The following is a 25781-nucleotide window of genomic DNA, read 5'->3' as shown; positions in this document are numbered from 1 at the left end:
GTGAGGGCAATGCATTTGACGTGGTCTACTTAGGACTTTAGCAATGCTTTTGGTAAGGTCCTACATGGGAAACTGATAGATCCCATAGGGTGTTACCTTCACTAAAGAAATTTGGCAAGTTGGACCTAGAAGTTTCAGGAGCAGATGTTGAGGGGTGTTTTTGTGACTGAAAGGCTGTGTCCAGTAGGGCCCTGCAGGGTGCAGTGCTGGGCCTAGCTGTTTGTGATATATATATATAAAATATACATATATTTAGACTTGTATGGGGGAGAGTTGATCTGTAGGTTTGCTGATGATACGAAATTGATAAGATAGTAATTACTGAGGAGAATAGTCTTAGAGTAGAAGAGGATATAGGCAGGCTGATCAAATGGGGAAAATGGAATTCAATTCAAAAAAATGAGAAGTGATGCACTTGGGCAGGACAAAGAAGGCATATGAATACAAGATGAATGGTAGGATCCTGTGGATCAGACGGACACAGATGTGCATCTCTACGGGGTCCATAAGGTTGCAGGACAGATAGATAAAGTGGTTAAGATGGCATATAAGCTATTTGTCTGTTTTATCCGAGATATAGAATTTAAGAGCCGGGAGGTCACACTTCAACTGTATAAAAGGTTGGTTAGGCCACAGTTAATTAACTGTGCACAGTTCTGGAATCCACATTATAGGACAGTTATGATTGCATTGGAGAGGGCACAGAGGAGATTTACCAGTAGGTTGCCCAAGCTGGAGTGTTTTAGTTATGAAGACAGACAATAGATAGACTGGAGTGGTTTTCCTTAAAGGACAAGAAACTGAGGGGAACATGACTGAGATGCATAGACTGGGTAGTCAGGAATAAACTCTCCCTTGACAGAGGGATCAATGACCGTGGAGCATAGATTTAAAGAAAAGGGCAGGAAGTTTAGAGGAGATGTGAGAGAAGATCTTTTCACCCAGAAGGTGGTGAGAATCTGAAGCTCACTGCCTGCAGGCAGAAACCCTCATAACGATTAAGATGTATTTAGATGTACACTTATGATGCCAAGGCGTAAAAAGCTATGGACCAAGTGCTAGAAAATAGGATTAGAAAAGTAAGACTGTTGCCTCTGACTGACAGGGACTCAATGCGTCAAAGAGCCCTTTTCTGTGCTGTAGACCTCTATGACTCTGTGACTTCTAAACCTTCATCCACCAAAGAATGTGAACTCATACTTTATGCACTTCTTTTTCAATAGACTACAGTTAAGTGCCTCCAATCTTCCTAGAATACAGAGGCCAACATATTCCATCAAAATCTCTAACTACAAGCAACTTAAATGGGATTCGAATGTGTCCAACCTACCTCCTCAGATGTAAACATTGCCAAAGGAGGTGAACCTGAAAGTCCAGTCTCCTTTAAGTCTGGACAGCACTTGTACCGAGCGAGATTGACAGCATACATATTAGAAACAGAGCCCCCTGTTTAGGATAAAATAGAAGAAAAATCATTATTTAACTGGAAAATTATATAGTGGAAAAATAACTCTACATTAACAGTGTAGCAAGACATGGATACAGCATACTATCACGGCTGGTATAGGCATTGAACCCAAGCCATTAGTATCACTCAGCAATACAGTCCAGCTATGCAGCCAACTGAACTAACCATTGCTAACCACTATTACAGTTCTTCATATCAAAAACAGCTGTGTAACTATACAATCTAAATTTCAAACGAGACACTCTTTACAAATAGCAGCATTTAAAAATAAATCATTCATAGGACTGAGAATTGATTGTTAAACTAGCATTAATTGCCCATTGTCCTCAGGATGGTGATGCTGAACTACCTTTGTCAATCACTGTTTCACACAGTGAAAGTATAATCCCATCAGGCCTAAAACATTTGCTTATAAATTGAAGAGAATCAAAAAAAGCTTTGTATAATATAGTTCTCAAAATACCTCTTCAGATATAATAAACAAAACACCACTTGTATAATAGTCACATCAGGCATCTCTGTATCTAACACCTTGATAGGTTCAAGTCACTTGGGATTCAGTTGTTATAGTGGAACTAGCTTCTTCCTAGAGTTTCTATACACTTTAGCTTCAATGTACTCAGCTTAAACAATCACTTTTGGGTCTTTATCTTTCTGGCATCAACACCAACTTTTCACTCTAAGATTCCAAATCACTATATCCTTCTCTTCTTAGCCTGCTGCCTTACGGTAGATAATTGAGGCAGAAACCGTCATAATGATTAAGATGTATTTCGATGTACTCTTATGATGCCAAAGCATACAAGGCTATGGGCCAAGTACTAGAAAATAGGATTAGAATAGTTAGACAGTTGCCTTTGACTGACGCAGACTCAATGCGTCAAAGAGCCCTTTTCTGTGCTGTAGATCTCTATAGGACCTGGGTTCACTTCCTGCCTTGTCAACTGTCTGTGTGGAATTTGCAGTTGTCCCAGTGTCTATGTGGGTTTCCTCCCAAAGATGTGCAAGTCAGGTGGACTTACCAAACTAAAAATTGCCCTGTAGTGTCCAGGAATGTGCATGTTTGGTGGGTTACCATGGTAAAGACCCATGTGGGATTTAAGGGATAGAGTGAGCCTGGGTGTAATGCTCTTTGAAGGGTCCATGCAGTCTTGATGGTCGAATGGCCTGTTTCTGCACTGTCACATGTCAATAATGATTTAAGAGTGGACATACACCTATGTGAAATGTAGATAAGATCCGTGGAACAAGGAAACTGTCGAAATAGATAAATTCCCCACTGAAATTAATCTGCCACTTTTACCTGGTCTAGCCTAAACGATACTCCAAACCCACAGAATTGTGGTTACCTTTTACCTACTCACTAAAATGGTCTAATAAGCCACTTAGTTGAACAACAAATGCTAGTGTTGCCAGCAAAATCCACATCCCATGAATGAATAAAGAATAAAAAGAGATATTTGCATGGATTTCCATATAATTAATGGGTTTTTGTCAATAGCAAAGTATTTTTAAGAAAAATATACTGGGTTCCATAATAGATACTAAAAGCTTTATTTATTCAAATTGGCTCCATGGTATGGAGTGAATTTGCATGATGGTTGTAAGAGCAAAGGATGGTAGACAGTATGGGTTAGAACCAGTTGACACTGTTGGCACAAGAACTATAAAGGGTCGTGGTATTGAGTACAAAGATATAGGTCGGCATGAAGGATATGAGGGGCATTGGGGGGATTGAATATAAGTACTTAGGTTAGAATGAAGGGAATGGGGTGGGTGCAGGGGTATAGATTGGCATGGAGGCTATGAAGGATTATGTGTTAGATTTAGGGTATGCAATGTCATGAGTTGGCATAGATTGGGCATGGCTAGTATGTGTTCAGTGTGTGGTTTTGAGGTTTGAGTGTTGTTATTTTTCATTTTCTTTTAAAGTTTGGACAGGACTGGAGACCTGAGGCAGACTTTCCTCCCAGCAAACTCCACACCTGGCATTCACCTCACCACTTCCAGGTTTGCCCACCCTGACTTTGAGCACAACATTCATAAACCAAAAATTTTATGTCCAGACAGCCATCTAAAAGTCAAGCTCATGGAGCCAGGAATCATCTTGACCTCATGCACCTGATTTGCAGACAAGAATCCAAGCAATAGTCAGAAGTAGGAAGATAGCTAACCACAACACCAGAGCAAGCAGACTGGAAACATGGCAGAAGATAAAGGCAGATTCCTCAATATATTATGGTCAATAAAGTGATTTGTTTGAAGTTTTGGAACGAATTCTCATACATGGGCTGATCGAAATCCTTTAGGAATAGGAGATTTTAATCAACTGTGCTACATTTGACAAACAGATTGAGCATTTAGCCTTGAACCTGGTTTCCTAAAGCCACAAATTTGTCAGGTGATAGCAGGCACAAACTGACATCAATTTAAAGCTAAATTGCTATTTGTTGTTTATCTTTATATTCACAACTGATTAAAATATCAATAGCTTCTTTGATTGAGGATGATTTGATTCAAGATGTTGGCTAAGATTTGTTTTCTTCATACTCTTATAATTCATCCATAACTGTATAATTTAGAGATTATCCTGTTCTATCATGTTTAGGTCCAAAGTAGATGGCTTCATATTTACCTACATTGTAATCAATTTGTCATAACTCTGACCATTCACTTAATTAGGAATATCTTTACAATTTTATGTTCCATATACTCAACTTACAGATCTGCCTGTTCTGTATCATTGGATTTAGGGCTTCCTATCCTATCATGTAAGTTCCTAGTAAAGGCTCATATGGCACAGTGGTAGTGTCCCTACCTGCTGGCCAGACAGTCTGAGTTTCAGTCCCATCTGCCCTGGAGGCATGTCTTAATATGTCCAAACAGATTGATTAAAATAATTATAACTTATTATTTTATTGCATTATTGCCTTCTCAACTACTCAGCCAATTTTTTCTTCCAACTCTCCTGTGGCTGCTCAACTTATTCAACAGCTTTAAAAGCTATTACATGACCTCTATTAGGGAGTAATGGTGGCCTCCTAGTATTATCTCTGGACTATTAATCTAGGGACCCATGGTTCAAATCTTGCCAAGGCAGATGGTGAAATATGATTTTTTTTAAAAATATGGAAATAAAATTCTCATGATGAACATAAAACGGTTGTGGATTAGTGGAAAAACCTTCAGAGAAGGAAACAGCCATCCTTACCTGGTTTGGCTTATATGTGACTTCAGATCCATAGTGATGGAACTCTTAAACTGCCTCTGGGATAAGCAATAAATATTGTCCTTGCCCTCAATGCCCTCATTCCATGAATGAATAAAACAATTTGGATGCTTGAAATTTCAGAGTAAAATCTTACTATTGTAAAGATAAACTCATGCAAAAAGCCAGCACAGTCACAATAAGCTGAATAGCAGCCTTCTCTGCATGTGTAATAAACAATATGCACAACAAGTAAAATTGCTGTCTACTTTAAAGACTGCAAATCAAAACAAACAATCACTGTAGGTAGTGGAAAGATTAATGGCAGGGAACTTATTTCAGTCAATTAAAATACTGAAATGATTTGTTTCTCACCAGGACTGAAGATACCATCTCCTTCTGTCCAGCCTATAAGCTCCCGCATCTTCTTTAAAACTACGTCCTCCATGAGAACAAAGACTGGTGCAACCTCATAAGTGTAGCTTTAGTGAAGAGAATAAATAGGGAGAGAAAACACAACTTTAAAAGAAAGGAAAAGCTTTCATTTCTACAGCATCTTTCACAATTTGTTGCCAATCAAAACCAATCATTGTAAATACAGACATTACATCATCAGCAAATTTAAAACCAATGGACTCACACTGGATCCCACTCACATATAAAAGCAAGAAGCAAGGTCAGAAATAAACCCCTGCAATGGGACCTACTGCTAATACAGCAACATTCCCAGATGAATTGGTTTCAACTGATTTCTGCAGCTCCTGTCACTGATTGGTGTAACAACCAAAAATTAAGATCAGTTAATTGTAAAGATGTAAATCTGGTCTTTACCTCGCTACTGTCCTTGTGATAAATGGATACATGAATGGAAAAAGAGTGACTTCTAATATCGATGCATACATTGGATAAATCTATAGAAAGAGATCTAGAAAAGATTTAGTTTCCAAGATCAGGAGTACAGTCATCTCCATGTGGGAATCTTTCACCAAACTCAAGGTCTGATGAAAAGTCATAGACCTGAAATATTAAACTTGTTTTTTTTTCCCTGACTGCAGATACTGTTTGACCTGCTGAGTATTTCCAGTACTTTCTGGATTTATTTCATACAAGCTGAGGCCGGGAAAAAGAATAGGAGCCCTAAAAACAATATTTACATAAACTCACCCTCTGAGGACTAACCAATAACAAAGTGATTGTTGACTGAACTAAATTTACCAAAGGCGTTTTGGAGGGAATGAGTTTGTCTCTCATATTGCATTGGGCTGGCGGACACACGGTGCAGTGGCTCAGTGGTTAGCACTGCTGCCTCACAGCACCAGGGTCCCAGGTTCAATTGCAGCCTCAGTGTCTGTCTGTGTGGAGTTTGCACTTTCTCCCCATGTCTGTGTGGGTTTTCTCTGGGTACTCTGGTTTCCTTCCACAGTCCAAAGATGTGCATGTCAGGTGAATTGGCCATGCTAAATTGCCCTTTAGTGTTAGGTGCATTAGTCAGAGAGAAATGGGTCTGGGTGGGTTACTCTTTGGAGGGTTGGTGTGGACTGGTTGGGCCGAAGGGCCTGTTTCCATACTGTAGGGAATCTCATCTAATCTGAACTCCGGGGGTTATAATAGTATTTGCTTGTTGTGGAAAATTCTGGGCCCAGTGTTTCCCAGCCCTGTTCAATTTAAGTCAAAACATCCATTAGGACAGAGTCAGATTCAATGTCTTCCTCCATTTACTGCTCCCTCTCAAATAGTCTGATGTTACAAACAGCTTACAGGTTTTAAAGCTAATCACTCTCCTGATTTTCCCTCAAAAGTCTGTAAGCAAATTGTTTTTTCTCCTTTTTTAAAAAACGTAATGAGGATATATTTCCCCTACACTTCCTGCTCATGAAAACATAACAGCACCACAGTAAAGTTAAACCAGAAATATGGTATATTTCCTGCACTCTTAGATCTGGGGGAAATTTCTCAACATTAGTGCACGATATCTCCAGGCAAAGGACATACAGAACTGAAACAAGTAGACAATTTATTCAATTATTAAACCCCTAAATACATAATACAGTCCCTGCTTTCAAGTTAGAGTCCAAAAGTCCAAAGTTGTAGCTAGCGAATTGGAATTCCTTTGGGGCCTTGTCTATGGGGTTAAGCAGTAAATCCTTAACATATAGAGTCTTAGAGCATGGAAATAGGCCCTTCAGCCAACCCATCCAAGCGACCATGTTATCGAAACTGAACTACTGCCATTTACTTGCATTTGGCTCATATCCCTCTAAACTTTCCTCTCAATGTACCTTATCAAAAGGATGTAATTGGCAATTCTACTGTCCAAGGGTTCTTTTTCATGGAGATAATGTTCTTTTTGGCAGATAGTAATACAGCACTTAGCATTCCAGATCATCAGGAGGTTGCTGAGTGTTGATTATCTGTGTGACACTGACTTCAGCAAAGATTTGAGGATGTTATGATTAAGTCCAAACACATGATTATAGTAGCCATCTCTGTGGGACTGTTCACTGTTTTCTAAACAATGAAACACATTCATGTATCAATGGAATTTACTCAAATTGGGACATTTGGGAAACCCACAGACGGTTAATAATGTTGTTTGCAATGGCTGCTTGTCATATGAGATAGAAGATTGGAACCAATCTGCATCATTCAAGCTTCTTCGTACACAATGCAGATCACAGAAAGTTAAGCAACAATCGTCAGACCAGAGGTATCAGCATAGAAAACCTCAATGGTACTCATTATTGCTAAAGATTGTTAATGAGGCAGACTAGGGAATCATGGTTTTGCCACACACTACCTTTTACAACTTCACACTAGAACCATGCATCCTCAATTTCCAGCTCAACTGCTTTTGTGATACATGCTACTCTTGAACAATAAATATATTCCTATGTCTTTGAACACTCCCAGCATTTCAGTTTTCATATTCATTAACAGGATATGGGCATCCTGGCATAGTTGGGCTAGGCCAGCATTTGTTGCCTGCTCTCAAGTAAGGTGCTGGTGCCTACTTGCGTGGGGTGTAAGGACACTCATAGTGTTGTTAGAAAGGCAATTCCAGGATTTTGACCCAGTAACAGTGAAGGAACAACAATATAGCTCCAAGTCAGAGACACAGTGAGAGGGAGAGAGAGAGACACAGAGAGAGAGAGAGAGAGAGAGAGGGAGAGGGAGAGGGGGGTAGAGAGAGAGAAGGACACGGTTTGTGTCAGAGAGAGAGAGAGAGAAGGTGGGGGGCGGGGGAAGAGAGAGAGAGAGAGAGACGGTGAGAGTGGGGAAGAGAAAGAGAGACGGGGAGAGGGAGAGGGAGAGAGAGAGAGAGAGAGAGAGAGAGAGAGCGAGCGAGAGAGAGGAAGAGAGACACAGTGGAGAGGAACTTGTAGGTGCCAATGTTCCCATGTATCCATTGCCGCTTATCCATCTAAATGGTAGAGATTGCAGGTCTAGAGAGTGCAATTAAAGAAGCATTAGTGAGTTGCTGCAGTTAATTCTGTAGACAGTATCCACTGCTGCAACTTTGCATTGGTCACAGAGGGTGTGAATGGTGAACACAGCAGACCATGTACCAGTCAAGTGGGCTACTCTGTCCAAGATGATGTCAAGCTTCTTGAGTGTTGTTGGGTCTACAGTCACCCAAATAAGTGGAAAATGTACCATCATATTCCTGACATGTGCCTTGTAGTTGGTGGAGAGGCACTAGGGAGTTAGGGGGAAAATTACTCACTGCTGAATTCCCAGCCTCCGATCTACTCCTGAAGCCACAAATTTTAACAAGGGATCGTACCAAAGATCTCCCCTGCTAGTTTATCATTCAACAAGTGCTCAATGGGTTGAATGAAAAAAGTGTATTTGAAATGCTGACTGTGCAAGAGGACAAACTTTCTATTATTAGATGCTGGTTAATGTATTCAAGTGGAACTGGAAACCTCTGCAATACTGTTGATATTTTGGGAAGCATTCCAATCAGAAGACAAAAATATATATGCACTAATCTGAGCAGAGGATATTGTGTATGCACCATCAGTCTATAACATTGGCTCAAGGAATTCTAACTATTGATGCAAAAATTACACATCTGTCACACTTTTTGTTGATAATGCACAAAGTATGAAGTGTTATAGCTCCCACTGAATGGCTGAACATTACACTTGATACTTATTGACAAGTATTTCATTTTGTACTAATGGTGGGATTTATATTGGGACTTTGTGCAACCTCTCTAATTAGCTAGCAGCATCCATTATTCTTTTTGACTTGCTGGAGGCAATTTTTACCTCAACTGTGGGTACAAATTATGGGCACAATTTAAATCTATCTCATTTGTTGAGAAACTGACAGGAAAGGCCGCAATGTTGGTTTTACACTCTGCCCAATTTTACTTTCTATCGTAGTCAATATGAAATATAGGGTAGGGTATAAAACCAATGATTTACTGGATGTGGTAAGTCTCTCAACCTGCACAGTAGGTTAATATTACCTAAAAATGGATCCATACATTTAAAATTATGTAGAAATAGCAAAACAAAAAGAAAATTGCATGTTTGATACAAGATATCTGGATGTCCAAGCAACCTCTGGACCAAAGAAAACAGAAATAAATAGAATGCTCAACACAAAATCCTTAAGCATAATCCAGCTGTCAAGTGGAAATCAAAGATAACCTGATATTCAACATCCTTGTTGTTACTGCGTAATTTGGGGAACCAAAATAAAAGGCAAAATAAAACTGGAACTATAAAAGGACCATATTCATTGTAATTGACTATGCAAGAGAAGTATTCTGAAAACTACTTACATGCTAGGATTGAGGGCTTCTGTGATAAAACGGGCTACAAGAGAATAATGATCCATCCCAGCATACAGCTGGTTATAGAATCTTGGATGGCCTGCAAAAAACAAAACAAGTCAAATAATTTTGCTCAAGGATTTAGATCTAATGGCTCTTTCTCCCTTTTGCTGTTGATTATGATCAGAAGAAGAGCAGGTTACTTTAAATACAGACGTTCTAACTACTCTAAAGACAGAAGAACCAGCTTTGAGCTTGCTTGAGATTGCATCCTCTTGACAGCACACTATGTCATAAAGACAGAAAGAAAAGCTATTTTCATTACATTGCCTCTAATATTGTTATTGAGCAAAAAGGGAGCTGAATTACGAACACATAGACACTTAGCATTCCTAAAGAAGCACAAAATATTATAAGAATTATTTTCAGATATTTTAATCCAATGCTATTTAGTGACATACATGTGGACTTACTGAAAGTTTTGACTTGCGTAGATTTGCATCTGAATGTCTATAGAGTGTGCTAGGATCTCTTCTTATTACTAAATACCTCAGAGCAGTTGTCAGAAAAATATGAATTTAAGTCTGAAACTTCTCAGAGAGGTACAATTCTCTGATGAAAAAATGTTTTAGGACAGTTTACAAATGGTACTGTATAGCCTGTAGGTTCGATCATTTTCTTGCAAAGTTTGTAATTTTTTACATTTTCGCTATCACAAAGTTGAATTTCAGAGCTTTGATTTTCAGCCAGTGAGTTTTTAAAATGTTGTCCAAAAAACTTTACAAATATTGAGTATTTTGGCTCCTCTTAATTTTTCCTTTAATAAGCAACTGTTACAGGTTGCCCAGTTTTGACTTTTACCTTCTTTGGAAATTCACAATTGGTGGTTTTCATTCCAGCTTGATATTTGCTAAGTATTATCTTCCCTAACAATATGGTTATGTTGTTTCACTGTTTTATGAACCCAAACTTGTAACATGCACACAGAACAAAACAAAACCAGACCCAATACAAGTCTAATATTTTTCATGAATTCATGAAAAAGTCGGATTTTTAAAAATGTCATGTGAACATTGCCGGATAGAACCAGCATTTATTGCCCAACGCAAATGATTATTTAGAAGGCAGCGGCGATACATCTTAAATTATCATACATAATCCTGCCTTAAACTATGAAAAATGATTTAAGAGACTTGGGTTTATCAGTTTAGAAAGATTGGTGACTGCTGACAATACTAAAGAACTGAAACTAGGAACTAAGCCAAACTCTGAGAACTAGAGGTCATGGTTTCAAATTAATAAAAGTAAATTTAATTTAACAAGTAAAATCTGAACAAACATGCTAAATTAGCAGAAACAAACTCTAGAATCAAATTAAATACAACTGGAGTTGGACGTGTAAATGAATGATGGATGGGACATTGTTATTATCATGTAGTGGGGTTCCACTCCCATGAGGCAAAAGGGATAAGAGTACAAATAGGAAATATGTATATTAAATGGAAAATTGATCAACTAGAATCTGCCACTTAACACAAAATCCCTTAACATTTCAGTCGCAGCAAATAAGAAATTATTCAAATGTTGAGCATGGACTGCAAGACTGGGTCTATTTTTGTCTTTTCCTTTCTTCAGTAAACATTGGTAAGAAGATAACATCATGCCACTCATTCCCAGGACAACAGATGGCTGCTGTCACATCTCATGCGTAATGTAAGAAGAGTACATGAACATGTGGGAATTATTGATGGTAATTGCTGTAAAGCACTCCTAAACCTGCTGGCTTTCCATGACTGTACTCAGCAACAGTCCACAGTCCAGATACAGGTGCTTCCATGGCTTTCCCTTTCCATTTCCCAATTTTCCATGGTCTGCTCCTAATAAATGGGCTGATAGCTCTCCATTGTTTTCCAAGCCATTTTCCTTGATGTGCCGAGTCCCATAAGTGCTAGCTAGCAACTTCACGATAGGATCACATCAGCTAAGCCTGTCTTCATCTCACGACAGAGTTCAAGGATGTTGAACAAGTTCTGGATATCTTGGATTGGATTTTGTGCTTGCTCAACAGCACTCAAGTCAATTGGCAATCCTTAAATGGAATTTTTGTTTTTAAAACAGGTTGTGCAAATAGACATTTTTGGAAAAATTTGCCATGGGAAAAGACATAGTCCTATTTCCTTTCCTTTGTCAACCATACAATCAGTATTAATAAAAAATTAATACATGGATGGATTGCAGTAAATTCACTTGGCAATGTGAACAGGTTAGCTCCAGGAAATTGCCTGGATTAGTTTAAGATAATTTGTTAATTCAAAATTGGAAAGCTGCTTGGCTTTATTGATCAGTGCATTGAGTATTGGGGCTGGGAGGTTATGTCATGGCTGTACAGAACATTAGTTAGGCCATTTTTGGAATACTGAGTCCAATTCTGGTTTCCCTGCTATAGGAAAGATGTGATGAAACTTGAAAGGGTTCAGAAAAGATGTAGCCAGGGTTGGAGGGTTTAAGTTATAGGGAGAGGCTGAATACAGCTTCAGGGGCTGAGGGGTGACCTTACGGATGTTTATAACATCATGAGGGGTATGGATAGTCAAGGTCTTTTCCTCAAAGTTGGGGAGTCAAAAACTAGAGCATATAGGTTTAAGGTGAGAGGGGAAAGATTTAAAAGGGCCCTAAGGGGCAGCTTTTTCATGTACAGGGTGGTGCATGTGTGGAACGAACTGTCAGAGGAAGTGGTGGAAGCTGGTACAATTACAACTTTTAAAACACATCTAGATGGGTATATGAACAGGAAGGGTTTAGAGGGATATAGGCCAAATGCTGGCAAATTTAGGATTAATTTAGGATATCTGGCTGACATGGATGAGTTAGAGTGAAGGCGAAAGTGAGGACTGCAGATGCTGGGGATTAGAGGTGAGAGTGTGGTGCTGGAAAAGCACAGCAGGTCCGAGGAGTAGAAGAGTCAAAGTTTTGGGCAAAAGCCGTTCATTGGGAATAAGGTTGGCAGCGTAGTGGGTGGAGGGATAAATGGGAGGGGATGGGCTGAGAGTGCGATAAGTGGATGGATGTGGCGGTTATGGTGATAGGTCAGATGGGAGGGTGGAGCGGATGGGTGGGAAGGAAGAAGGACAAGTAGGACAGGTCATGAGGGCTGTGCTCATGAGGTTGGAACTGGGATCAGGTCGGGGGAGGGGAAATGAGGAAACTGGTGAAATCCACATTGATGCCCTGGAGTTGGATGGTCCCAAGGCGGAAAATGAGGCATTCTTCCTCCAAGCATTGTTAGACTGAAGGGTCTGTTTCCATGTTGTACATCCTTATGACCATGTGTTCAATATCACACTGTTTTTTGTGGAACTGCATCTTAGGGAAAAGTAATAATTCTAGAAACTAGGGGAAAGAATTCACAGGAGTAAATATACAAAACATCATCAGCACACAGTAAAACAAGCATTTATTACCCAAATAATTTGAAACTGGGCCAGTATTAGCTGAAGCACTGACTATAAGAGTTGGGAGATTATGCTGGAATTGTCCAAAAAACTGGTCAGGTCACAGCTAGAGTAGTGTGTGTGTTCCCCCAAGATATTTCTTGGACTGGAGGGTTTTAATTATGACCAAAAATTGGATAAGTATGCATTGTTTTCTTTGGAATGGAGGAGTTTGAGGGGATATCTAATTAAAGTGCATGACATTAATAAGAGATAAAGAGAGGGGATAGGCAGGCCCTGTTCAATTTCGTTGAGGAGTTCATAAGAGGAGACACAGATTAGTGTTTTAAAAAAAGGGTTAGAGAGGGTTCATGTGGCAGCGCTTTCACTCAGAGCTTCATGGGGATCTGCAGTCGCCTGTCTGAAAGGAAGGATGATAAATAGAACTTCATACATTTAAAAATTACTTCAATATGCCTTTAATGTGGCATATAAATACAAAGGTAGAAAAGAGAAGGGAAGAGGGATTAAGCTTATTTTTGGTGCATGCATCATAGGTCAAATAACTTGCACTGCTGCAAATTTCTGTCACTGTGATAAATATTTCAGTGTTTCTGCATGAGAGATTTCTCTCCAATGTTCTGATAGAGTTTCTAACCCAGTTGTTTAAAATTGCTACAAAAGGGCATGGCATAACTTGCTTTCAAGGCCCACAGTTCATTGGCATCATTAACCTTTCAGTCAGGTATTTTATTTTCACCCTTGTCTGTAGATCTTGGTACCTGCAAATAAACTAACCAAGAAAACAGGTGTAATCCTCTTGGGCCTCTGCCTTCAGTGTACAAAGAACAAAGAACAAAGAAAATTACAGCACAGGAACAGGCCCTTTGTCCCTCCAAGCCTGTCCCAAACCAGATCCACTACCTAAAACTGTTGCCTATTTTCTCAGGATTGTATCCCTCTGCTTCCTGCCCATTAATGTATCTGTCTAGATACATCTTAGATGATGCTATAGTGCCCTCCTCTACCAGCTTTGCTGTAACGCATTCCAGGCACCCACCACCCTCTGCGTAAAGAGCCTTTCCCTTCTCACCTTGAACTCGTGATCTCTAGTAATTGAGCCCCCCCCATTCTGGGAAAAAGCCTCTTGCAATCGACCCTAACTATACTTCTCATCATTTTGTAGGCCTCAATCAGGTCCTCCCTCAACCTCCATCTTTCTAATAAAAATAATCCTAATCTACTCAACCTCTCTTCATAGCTAAGGTCCTCCATACCAGGCAACATCCTGGTGAACCTCCTCTGCACCTTCTCCAAAGTATCCACATCCTTGGTAATGTGGCGACCAGAAGTGTACGCAGTATTCCAAATGTGGGCGAAGGCAAAGTCCTATACAACTGTAACATGACCCACTAGCTCTTGTACTCAATTCCCCGTCCGATGAAGGAAATACCCATACCTTCAGGGTACAATGGACGTGAACACCCAGATCTCTCTGTCCATCAATATTCCCCAGGGAGTTTCCATTTACTATATACCATTTGCTGTTGAATTAGATCTTCCAAAATGCATCACCTCGCATTTGCTCGGATTGAACTCCATCTGCCATTTCTCTGCTCAACTCTCCAATCTATCTATATTCTGCTGCATTCTCTGACAGTCTCTTTCACTATCTGCTACTCCACCAATATTAGTGTCATCTGCAAACTTGCTAATCAGACCACCTATACCTTCCTCCAAATCATTTACGTATATCACAAATAACAATGGTCCCAACACGGATCCCTGTGGAACACCACTGGTCACAGGTCTCCATTTTGAGAAACTCCCTTCCACTAATATTCTCTGTCTCCTGTTGCCCAGCCAGTTCTCTATCCATCTAGCTAGTACACCCTGGACCCCATGCCACTTCACTTTCTCCATCAGCCCAGAACCTTATCAAATGCCTTACTGAAGTCCACGTATATGACATCTACAGCCCTTCCCTCATCAATCAACTTTGTCACTTCCACAAAGAATTCCATTAAGTTGGTAAGACTTGACTTTCCCTGCACAAAACCACATTGCCTATCACTGATAAACTCATTTTCTTCCAAATGTAAATAGATCCTATCTCTCAGTATCTTCTCAAGCAGCTTCCAGTTATGAAGGTGTAGAGGTACTGTACCATTATGAGAGTTGAAAAGCTAGCAAAACTGCCTGACACAGCACAAAGTGTTCTGAACAAGGTAACAATGTAACACATGGTTGACACAACTAGAATAGCTGGGTTGCCATAAGACAAAAAACAAATTCAAATTCGGCCAGTTTAAATTATGGCCCATAATACCAAAATCCAATCAAATTTGAATTCAGTATTTTGATAATATTAAAACCAATGAAACAATCCAATGTTTTGGGGTATAAACCCAGACAGTTTTGAACAGTTGAGAGCGAACTGCTAAAAGACCAACAGATGTAGGCTGCTAGTTTAAGAGCTCTCTGAGAGTTACCCGTCTGGGGAAGGAGTTTGCATAGCAAAACATCAAAACCAACCTGGAGAGAATCTACAGAGCAAAACCTACAGAGCAGACTGGTTTTGAAATGTGATTATTTTTTCGTAAATCATAATCAGGATTCTTTATCAGACTAGTATTATTGAGTGGGAGGTAAAAGATCGGTTTAAGAGAAAGGAATTGTAAATAGTTGATAGTTCATGTTCTCTGTGAGACTAAAAGAATAAAGTTGTTAATTTTTACATTAAATAGAGACATTTGGAATAGTTCTGTGCCTCTCGCATTTTAACAGATTACAGCACCGGGCGAATCTTTTCTGTGTTGCTAGTTTAAATTAGCCGAAGGGTTTACCCCATGTCATAACATTCCCTACCACTGACATCAGGCTCATCAGTCTATAATTACCTGGATCATCCCTGCTACCCTTTTTAAACAAAGGGTCAACATTTTCCAGTCCTCCGGGACCTCACCCATGTTCAAGGATGCTGCAAAGATATTTATTAAGGTCCCAGCTATTTCCTCTCCCCCTTCCCTCAGTAACCTGAATAGATCCCATCCAAACCTAGGGGCTTATCCACCTTAATGCCTTTTAGAATACCCAACACTTCCTCCCTCCATACGCTGACTTGACCTAGAGTAATCAAATATCCATCCCTAACCTCAACATCCATCATATCCCTCTCCTCAGTGAATACCAATGCAAAGTACGCATTAAGAATCTCACTCATTTTCTCTAACTACACACATAACTTTTCTCCTTTGTCCTTTAGTGGGCTAACCCTTTCTCTACTTACCCTCTTGCTCCTTATATACGAATAAAAGACTTTGGGATTTTCCTTAACCCTATTTGCTAAAGCAAAAGGCTTTGGGATTTTCCTAAAGCCTTAAGTACTGTAAGCTACATCCCAAAAGTAAACAGTAGGATAATTTCTATCCAGAGAAGTGATTCAACCCCACTGATTTTCCTACCCTTATCCTAGCTTCTCAGTTTGTAGCCTTATCCGTTGATGAAACAAGTAAAACCCTCTGATGTGAAGGTCAATGAACTAGCAAGACCACTACACTGCTCTGATTTTTCTTTTTATTATCTGGCAGGAGAACAGATCCCAAAGGGTTAATAAAGCTGGTGTAAAGCACATTTCTTTTCTTTCAGATATGCAAACAGACTTGTCCTTCCAATATGACAGTAGTATATGTTGAACAACATCACTGATAGCCTGCAACTATGTTCCCTTGTAACCTTGAGGGAAAAATAATCACCAACTGAACTGAATGAGAACGAACTCCTACCAGACATAGAACATGAAAGGAAGCCTATGCAGACACTAATACTACATCAAACTAATTTTTGAAATTCAGGTCAGTACAAAAAGGGTATATTTTGCTTCCTAATGAGTAACTTCCTCATTGTTTGCACTTTTAATCTTGATAATAACCAAGCTCTGAAAGATTTGTAAAAGCAGAATGCTGACTACAACAACACGTCAAGTTTTATGAGGAGACAAACGAAAAATGTGATCAATGAGAAACTTGTTCATAACAGCCAGAATGTGCAGAGTGGGCTGAATGGTTTTCAGCAGTACTATGACTCAATGACGTTTTGCTTGATTGGTTGGGCACAGAACAATAGCATCATGCACAATAATATAATTGCATTTCTGTCACATATTTTAAAGATTTTTACAGTTTTGTGCTTCAAAGTTAGCATCAAAACCAAGTCTAACATTGTCTTCAGTATCAGCAGGCCAACATTTGATGATGGCAAAACTGAAGCAGACACAACATAAAAGATGTTTCTGTGTTCATCATGTTTGTTTTTCATCATAGTACTTTGCCTCTCGAATTTTAACAGATTACAGCACAGGCTGAATCTTTTCTGTGTTGCTGGTTTAAATTGTTGTGGTTCTGCTTGCCGAGCTGGAAGTTTTTGCTGCAAACGTTTCGTTCCCTGGCTAGGGAACATCATCAGTGCTGTTGGAGCCTCGTGTGAAGCGCTGCTTTGATGTTTCTTCCGGTATTTGTATTGGTTTGTTCTTGCCGCTTCCGGGTGTCAGTTTCAGCTGCAGTGATTTGTATGTGGGGTCCAGGTCGATGTGTCTGTTGATGGATGTTCTTGCCGTTTCCGGGTGTCAGTTTCAGCTGTAGTGGTTTGTATATGGTGTCCAGGTCAATGTGTCTGTTGATGGTATCCCATAGTATCACTACCAGGGACACCAGCATACAAACTGGCCAAAGAACTACAACAAAAACTGAAACACCTAGTCAGCAGATCCAAACACTCCATACAATCAACACAGGAATTCTTGGACATCATCAGGAATACACACATAGACAAAGAAGAAACCATGGTATCATTCGACGTGACGGCACTGTTCACTTCAATTGACAAAACCCTAGCCAGAGAAACAATAGCCAACCTACTGGACATACATAACAGAACACAGGAGGCCGAACCTATCAACAAGGACGGCATACTTAAACTACTGGACCTGTGCCTCACCACACACTTTACATTCAACAATCAGATATACGAACAAATCAACGGAACACCCATGGGATCACCAATCTCGGGACTCATAGCAGAGGCAGGTATGCAAAGGTTAGAACATACAGCCATACCACAAATCCAACCCAAACTCTGGATCAGATATGTTGATGACACCTTTGTAATCATCAAAAACACAGATATAGAAAAAACACACCGAATCATCAATGCCACACTCACAGGAATCCGATTCACACGAGAAGAGGAAAAGGATAGCCAACTCCCATTCCTAGACGTGTTAGTAGAGAGAACACCCAACGGAGAATTCACCACAAGGGTACACAGGAAACCAACACACACAGACCAAGTCTTAAACTATGAAAGTAACCACCCCAACACACACAAATGAAGCTGCATCAGGACACTATTCAAAAGGGCCACAACACACTGCAGTACACCAGAACTGCGAAAAGAGGAAGAGGAACATCTATACAAGGTATTCGCCAAAAACAGATACCCACGCAACTTTATCACCAGATGCCTAAGAGATAGACCGAGGAACGAGGACATACCACAACCAAAAGGACTAGCCACTCTACCATACGTCAGGAGCGTCTCAGAACTGACAGCCAGACTACTGCGACCCTTAGGACTCATAACAGCACACAAGCCAACATCCACGCTCAGACAACAACTCACTAGAACAAAGGACCCAATACCCAGCATGAGCCAAACTAACGTAGTTTACAAAATACCATGCAAGGACTGCACAAAACACTATATAGGACAAACAGGAAGACAGCTAACAATCCGCATCCATGAACATCAGCTAGCCACAAAACGACACGACCAGCTATCTCTAGTAGCCATACACTCAGACAACCAGCAACATGAATTTGACTGGGAAAACACCACCATCATAGGACAAGCCAGACAGAGAACAGCCAGAGAATTCCTAGAAGCATGGCATTCATCCCCAAACTCCATCAACAGACACATTGACCTGGACACCATATACAAACCACTACAGCTGAAACTGACACCCGGAAACGGCAAGAACATCCATCAACAGACACATCGACCTGGACCCCACATACAAATCACTGCAGCTGAAACTGACACCCGGAAGCGGCAAGAACAAACCAATACAAATACCGGAAGAAACATCAAAGCAGCGCTTCACACGAGGCTCCAACAGCACTGATGATGTTCCCTAGCCAGGGAACGAAACGTTTGCAGCAAAAACTTCCAGCTCGGCGAGCAGAACCACAACAACAGATACCCGAGCTACAAATCTTCAATCAGATTTTAAAGCTGGTTTAAATTAGCAGAGGGGTTTATACATATGGGAAGAAGTTAAGGTGAACTTAGATTAAAGTTATCTGTATTTTATGGTAATATGTGTAAAGAATAGAAAAAAAAGGAGCCAGTTTTTCATGAAGATCATTCTTTGTTTCTTAAGTGTGGAGATGTTATGAAGATGTAAGGGTACAGTACCTTTAGGAGAGTTAAAAAGCTAGTAGAACTACCTGACACTGCACAAAGTGTTCTGAAAAAGGTAACAATGTAACATTTGGTCAAACAGCTAGATTAGCTGGGTTGCTCGGATGCAAAAACAAATTTGAATTCGGCCAATCAGTTTAAATTATGTCCCAAGATGCCAGACTCCAATCAAGGTTGAATTTAGTATTTTGACAATATTAAAACCAATGAAACAATTCAATGTTTTAGGTGTAAATATCAGACATTTTGAACAGTTAACCAGAGCGGCAAAGAACAATAAAGAGAACTGACAAAAGACAACAGATATCGGCTGCTCGTCAGACCTCTCTGAGAGGTACCTGATGGAAAAGGAGTTTGCAAAGATAAAAACATTGACATGGAGAGCAAATCTACAGAGGAATATACAAAGAGAAGATTCAACAGCTGGATGGTTTTAAAATTTGATTTTTTTGTAAATCTTAATTGGGGGGTTTATCAGACCAGTATTGTAGAGGGGGAGGTATAAGATAGGTTTAGAGAAAGGAATTGTAAATAGTTGATTATTGTCTGTTAGACTTTAAAAAAATAAAGTTGTTCATTTTTACTTATAATAGTGACTTTTGGGATAGTTCTTTGCCTCTCGAATTTTAACAGATTACATCCTCGGGTGAATCTTTTCTGTGTTACTGTTTTAAATTAGCAGAGGGGTTTACCCCATTTCATCACAAACAAGAAATAAGAAAAGGATGACTAACTTATTGGAATTGCACTAAAGACTCCCCAGTAGTCAGCAGGAAATTGAGAAACAAATTTATAAGGAGATCTCAGTTATCTGTAAGAATAATAGGTAGTTATGGTAGGGGGTTTTAACTTCCCAAACATAGACTGGGACTGCCATAATGTTAAGGGTTTAGATAGAGAGGAATTTGTTAAGTGCATACAAGAACATTTTTTTTTGATTCAGTAAGTGGATGTACCTTTTAGAGAAGGTGCAAACCTGACCTACCTTTGGGAAATAAGGCTGGACAGGTGACTGACATGTCAGTGGGGGAGCACTTTGGGGCCAGTGACCATAATTCTATTAGTTTTAAAGTAGTGATGCTAAAGGACATACAGGATCTAAACGTTAAATTGCAGGAAGGCCAATTTTGACATGAACTTTCAAAAGTTGAATGGTTGCAGATGTTTGCAGATAAACTGACAGCTCAAAAATGGGAAGCCTTCAAATTTGAATTAATGAGAGTCCAGAGACAGTATGTTCCTGTTAGGGTGAAAGGCAAGGCTGGTAGGTGTAGGGAATGCTGGATGACTAGAGAAATTGAGGTTTTGGTCAAGAAAAAGAAGTAAGCATATGTCAGGTACAGACAACAGAAATTGAGTGAATCCTTAGAAGAGTACAAAGGCACTAGGGGTAGACTTATGAGGGCAATCAGGAGGGCAAGAAGATTGACAGGAAATAGTTTTGGCAAATATGGTTAAGGAGAATCCGGGGGATTTTATAAATTGGTTAAGGACAAAATGGTAACTAGGAAGAGAATAGCATCCCTCAAGATCAGCAAGTCAACCAATGAGCAGAACCACAAGAGATGGGGGGATATTAAACATGCATTTTGCATCAGTGTTTACTGGGCAGAAGGACATGGAAGATATAGAATGTGGGGAAAAGATGGTGACATCTTGAAAAATGTCCATATTACAGAGGTGGTGGTGCTGCACGTCTTGAAACGTATAAAGATGGATACGTTCCCAGGATCTGATCAGGTGTACCCTAGAATGCTGTGAGAAGCTAGGGAAGTGATTGCTGAGCCTTTGCTGAGATATATGTATCATCGATACTCACAGGTAGACTGGAGATTAGCTAATGTGGTGCCATTACTTTAAAAAGGTATTAAGAAAAAGCCAGAGACTTAAAGACCGGTGAGCCTGACATTGTTGGTGGGCAAGTTATTGGAGGGAATCCTGATGGACAGAATTTGCATGTATTTGGATAGGCAAGGACTGATTAGAGATAGTCAACATGGTGTTGTGCACAGGAAATCACTAATGCGATTGAGTTTTTTGAAGAAGTAACAAAGAGGATTGATAAGAGCAGAGCAGTGAATGTAATCTATATGGACTTCAATAAGGTATTCGACAAGGTTCCCCATGGGAGACTGGCTAGCAAGGTTAGATCTCATGGAATACAGAGAGAACTAGCCATTTGGATATAGAACTTTCTCAAAGGTAGAAGACAGAGGGTGATGATGGAGGGTTGTTTTTTAGACTGGAGGCTTGTGACCAGTGGAGTGCCACAAGGATCAGTGCTGGATCCACTACTTTTCATCATTTATACAAATGATTTGGATGTGAGCATAAGAGGTATAGTTAGTACATTTGCAGATGACACCAAAATTGGAGGTGTAGTGGACAGCGAAGAAGATTATGTCAGATTACAATGGGATCAGATGGGCCAATGGGCTGAGAAGTGGCAGATGAAGTATAATTTAGATAAATGTGAAGTGTTGCATTTTGGAAAGGGAAATCAGAGCAGGATTTATATACTTAATGGTAAGGTCCTGGAGAATGTTGTTGAACAAAGAGATCTTGGAGTGCAGGTTCATAGTTTTTTGGAAGTGGAGTCACAGGTAGATAGGATAGTGAAGAAGACATTTGTTTTTCTTTTTTTTATTGGTCAGAGCATTGAGTATAGGAGTTGGGAAGTTATGTTGTGGCTGTACAGGACTTTGGTTAGGCCACTTTTGAAATGTTGTGGGCAATTCTGGTCTCTGTGCTATCATAAAGATGTTATGAAACTTGAAAGGGTTCAGAAAAGATTTATAAGTATGTTGCCAGGGTTGGAAGGTTTGAGCTATAGTGGGAGACTGAATAGTCTGAGGCTGTTTTCCCTGGAGTATTGGAGGCTGAGAGGTGACCTTATAGAGGTTTATAAAATCACAAGGGGCATGGATAGGATAAATGGACAAAGTCTTTTCCCTGAGGTGTGGGAGTCGAGAACTAGAGGGCATGGGTTTAGGGTGAAAGGGGAATGATTTAAAAGAGACGTAAGGGGCAACTTTTTCACACAGAGTACGTGTATGGGCTGCCAGAGGAAGTGGCGGAGGCTGGTACAATTGCAGCATTTGAAAGGCATTTGGATGGGTATATGAATAGGAAGGGTTTGGAGGGATTTGGCCCAAGTGCTGGCAAATGGGACTAGATTCATTTATCTGGTCGGCATGGACGAGACGGAGCAAAGGGTCTGTTTCCATGATGTATATCTCTGTGAGTCAAGAGTGTGATGCTGGAAAAGCACAGCAGGTCAGGCAGCATCTGAGGAACAGAGAATCAATGTTGTGGGCATTAGCCCTTCATCAGGACTTCTTCTGCTCCTTGGATGGTGTTTGACCTGCTGTGCTTTTCCAGCACCACAGTCTCAACCCTGATATCCAGTATCTGCAGTTCTCACTTTCTCCAATATATCTCTACGACTCTATAACATCTTTGGTTGATTAGTCACGCATGGAAGAGACTGACCTGAAGATTCCCAAGTTTTACAATCAGGGGAAAACTGTTTGTCACATTGTGACAAATTCTTGCCCTTTACTTTTGTTTGTTAAGGGTATGTGCATGCAGCAACATCGTATTATATCCCTATATATTGAGGAGAGGTATTCAATATGTCCCACTTGCACTATATCAACCTTGACCACCCTTTGTCATCTGTTACAGGAGGTTGAGATATTTTCTAATCAATCTGTTCAGAGATGTTAACCATTATACACCTCTGGAATAGGCGGCACTTGAACCCAGGCCTTCTGGTCTACCCTTCAGGTATGGGATACCACCCCGGTGTCACAAGAGCTCCTTACAAGCAGTTCGTTTGTTTTTAATCAATCTGTGCAAGGGTAGGGATACTACTACTGTGCAACTAGAGGGTCCCCTAAGAGGCAGATAATTTTAAAATTCCTTTTATTTTCTAATCTATTTTCATTACACATCTCCGGAGCAGGTCAGACTAGAACTCGGGTCTCCTAGCTCAGGGATACAGACACTACCACTGTGCCACAAGAGGGCCACTTTTAGGCAGTTCTTTTTATTTAAACTATGTTTCTAATCACCCTATTCAGACTTGTTCTTACTCAACTCTGGACTAGGTGGAAATGGAACTTGAACCCGAGCCTCCCAGTCCAGTGGTAGGGGCACTACCACTATACCACGTAACTGCCACACCACCCCTTAAGGCAGTTAATGCTCAAATAGATTATATTTTTCAGCTGTACTTAGTATATTGTCAGTTTCTCCCTGACCAATGAAAACAGCAAGAGGGGGCATTGAGAGTACAGAAGAGCTTCTATCCTTTAGGGTAATGTATTAAAATGCTTTAACATTACTACAGTGTGGTTATGCCAATCTCAACAAGTTTTACTCAACTGTATGTCTGTAGTTCCACAAACCCTATAACCTCTGTGGTTCCAACAATTTCCAGATTCCTTTCCTAAATATAAACTGGCATTACTTCATGAATGTCTTTGAATCAAGCAGCCAGATTTTTTAAAACTCCAAATTAATGTTTAAATTAACCTTTCTACACTTGGGAACCAACCATCTGATGATGTTTCTCAGTTAGAGTTATTAGGACACCTAGGGGCTCATTAGTGTTTCAGGATTTTGTCACTTGTCTTTAACCATTTTCTTCTAAATCCACAACTGAACAAACCTCGTAATACTTACAGTGAATAAGTGACTCAGTAGCAGCTCGAGAAACATTGGAAGATCAATATTGAAACAGCAGCTTCACAGGTGACTTATTTTTCATTTTCAGAATGTACTTTCTGCACTTAATGTTTGAATTTTTGTTCTATCAGGTTTTAGCAGCATGAAGTATTTTTTTCAATAAAGACAGTGTCAAACCATCAGTAACCAGACAACCATATTTTATCCCAAATAAAAGCAGAAAATGCTAGAAAATCTCAGCAGATCTGGCAGCATCTATGGAGAGTCAAACATAGTTAGCACTTTGTGGCTCTTCTTCAGAACCACAATGTGGCTCTTCTTCAGAACTGTGTTGGAAAATGTTGATCTTACACTGTTGAGGGGGAGGAGGTTCAAGTGGAATAGATTGACGAAGTGCCCAGAACAAAAGACAAAAGCAGTGGTAACAGTGATGAAGAAGCAATGCATATACAAATGTTAGTTGTGGAAAAGCAAAGATGTGTCCACCCTGCTAAGAGAAAAGTCAACATGATACAAACTTAACAAGGCCAGGGGAAGATGAAGAAAAATGAAGTGCAAAGGTCAAACTTTGAAATTGTGGAACTCAATTTTGAGTCCTAGACACTATAAAATGTCTGGGTAGAAATGAGGTGTTGTTCATGGCTTTGAGATATGTAGGGAAGAGGTGTTGGAAATTCTGGAAAGGGTGAATGTAGATAAGTCCCCTGGGCCTGAGGGCATTTATCCTAGGATTCTCTGGGAAGCAAGGGAGGAGATTGCAGAGCCATTGGCCTTGATTTTTATGTCCTCGTTGTCTACAGGAATAGTGCCAGAAGACTGGAGGATAGCAAATGTGGTTCCCTTGCTCAAGAAGGGGAGTAGGGATAACCCTAGTAACTAAAGGCCAGTGAATCTTACCTCTGTTGTGGGCAACGTCTTAGAGAGAATTGTAAGGGATAGGATTTATGAACATCTGGATAGGAATAATGTGATCAAGGATAGTCAGCATTGTTTTGTGAAGGGCAGGTCGTGCCTCACAAACCTATTGAATTCTTTGAGAAGGTGACTAAGAGGTGGACGAGGGTAAAGCGGTAGATGTGGTGTATATGGATTTTAGTAAGGCGTTTGATAAAGTTCCCCATGGTAGGCTACTGCAAAAAATACGGAGGTATGGCATTGAGGGCGAGTTGGAAGTTTGGATTAGGAACTGGCTGGCTGGAAGAAGACAGAGGGTAGTAGTTGATGGTAAAGGTTCATCTTGGAGTGCAGTTACCAGCAGTGTTCCGCAAGGATCTGTTTTGGGACCATTGCTGTTCGTCATTTTTGTAAATGACCTGGAGGAGGGGCTAGAAGGTTGGGTGAGCAAGTTTGCGGATGATACGAAAGTCGGTGGAGTTGTTGACAGTGAGGAAGGATGTGGCAGGTTACAGCGGGATATAGATAAGCTGCAGAGCTGGGCAGAAAGGTGGCAAATGGAGTTCAATGTCGCTAAGTGTGAAGTGATTCACTTTGGTAAGAGTAACAAGAAGGTGGAGTACTGGGCTAATGGTCGGATACTTGGTAGTGTGGATGAGCAGAGGGATCTTGGTGTCCATGTACACAGATCTCTGAAAGTTGCCACCCAGGTAAATAGTGCTGTGAAGAAGGCATATGGCGTACTGGCTTTTATTGCTAGAGGAATTGAGTTCCGGAGTCCTGAGGTCATGTTGCAGTTGTATAGGACTCTGGTGCAGC

The 25781-nt window shown here is 40.2% G+C and overlaps 1 protein-coding gene across 1 annotated transcript in view; it reads right to left on the bottom strand.

Annotated features, from left to right (window-relative positions):
- The window catches only part of LOC132832330 (acidic amino acid decarboxylase GADL1-like), a 112799-nt gene that overhangs the window by 55285 nt on the left and 31733 nt on the right, over positions 1 to 25781 (bottom strand). Inside the window, exons 4-6 of the mRNA XM_060850252.1 lie at positions 9472 to 9562; positions 5052 to 5158; positions 1331 to 1446 (exon numbers count right to left, since the gene is read on the bottom strand). Coding sequence (XP_060706235.1) covers positions 1331 to 1446; positions 5052 to 5158; positions 9472 to 9562 — 314 coding nt within the window. The remainder of the gene's footprint in view (positions 1 to 1330; positions 1447 to 5051; positions 5159 to 9471; positions 9563 to 25781) is intronic.

The sequence above is a fragment of the Hemiscyllium ocellatum genome, chromosome 34, assembly GCF_020745735.1.
Source record: "Hemiscyllium ocellatum isolate sHemOce1 chromosome 34, sHemOce1.pat.X.cur, whole genome shotgun sequence".
Classification (NCBI taxonomy): Eukaryota; Metazoa; Chordata; class Chondrichthyes; order Orectolobiformes; family Hemiscylliidae; genus Hemiscyllium; species Hemiscyllium ocellatum.
This window is presented reverse-complemented; position numbering and strand designations above follow the sequence as displayed.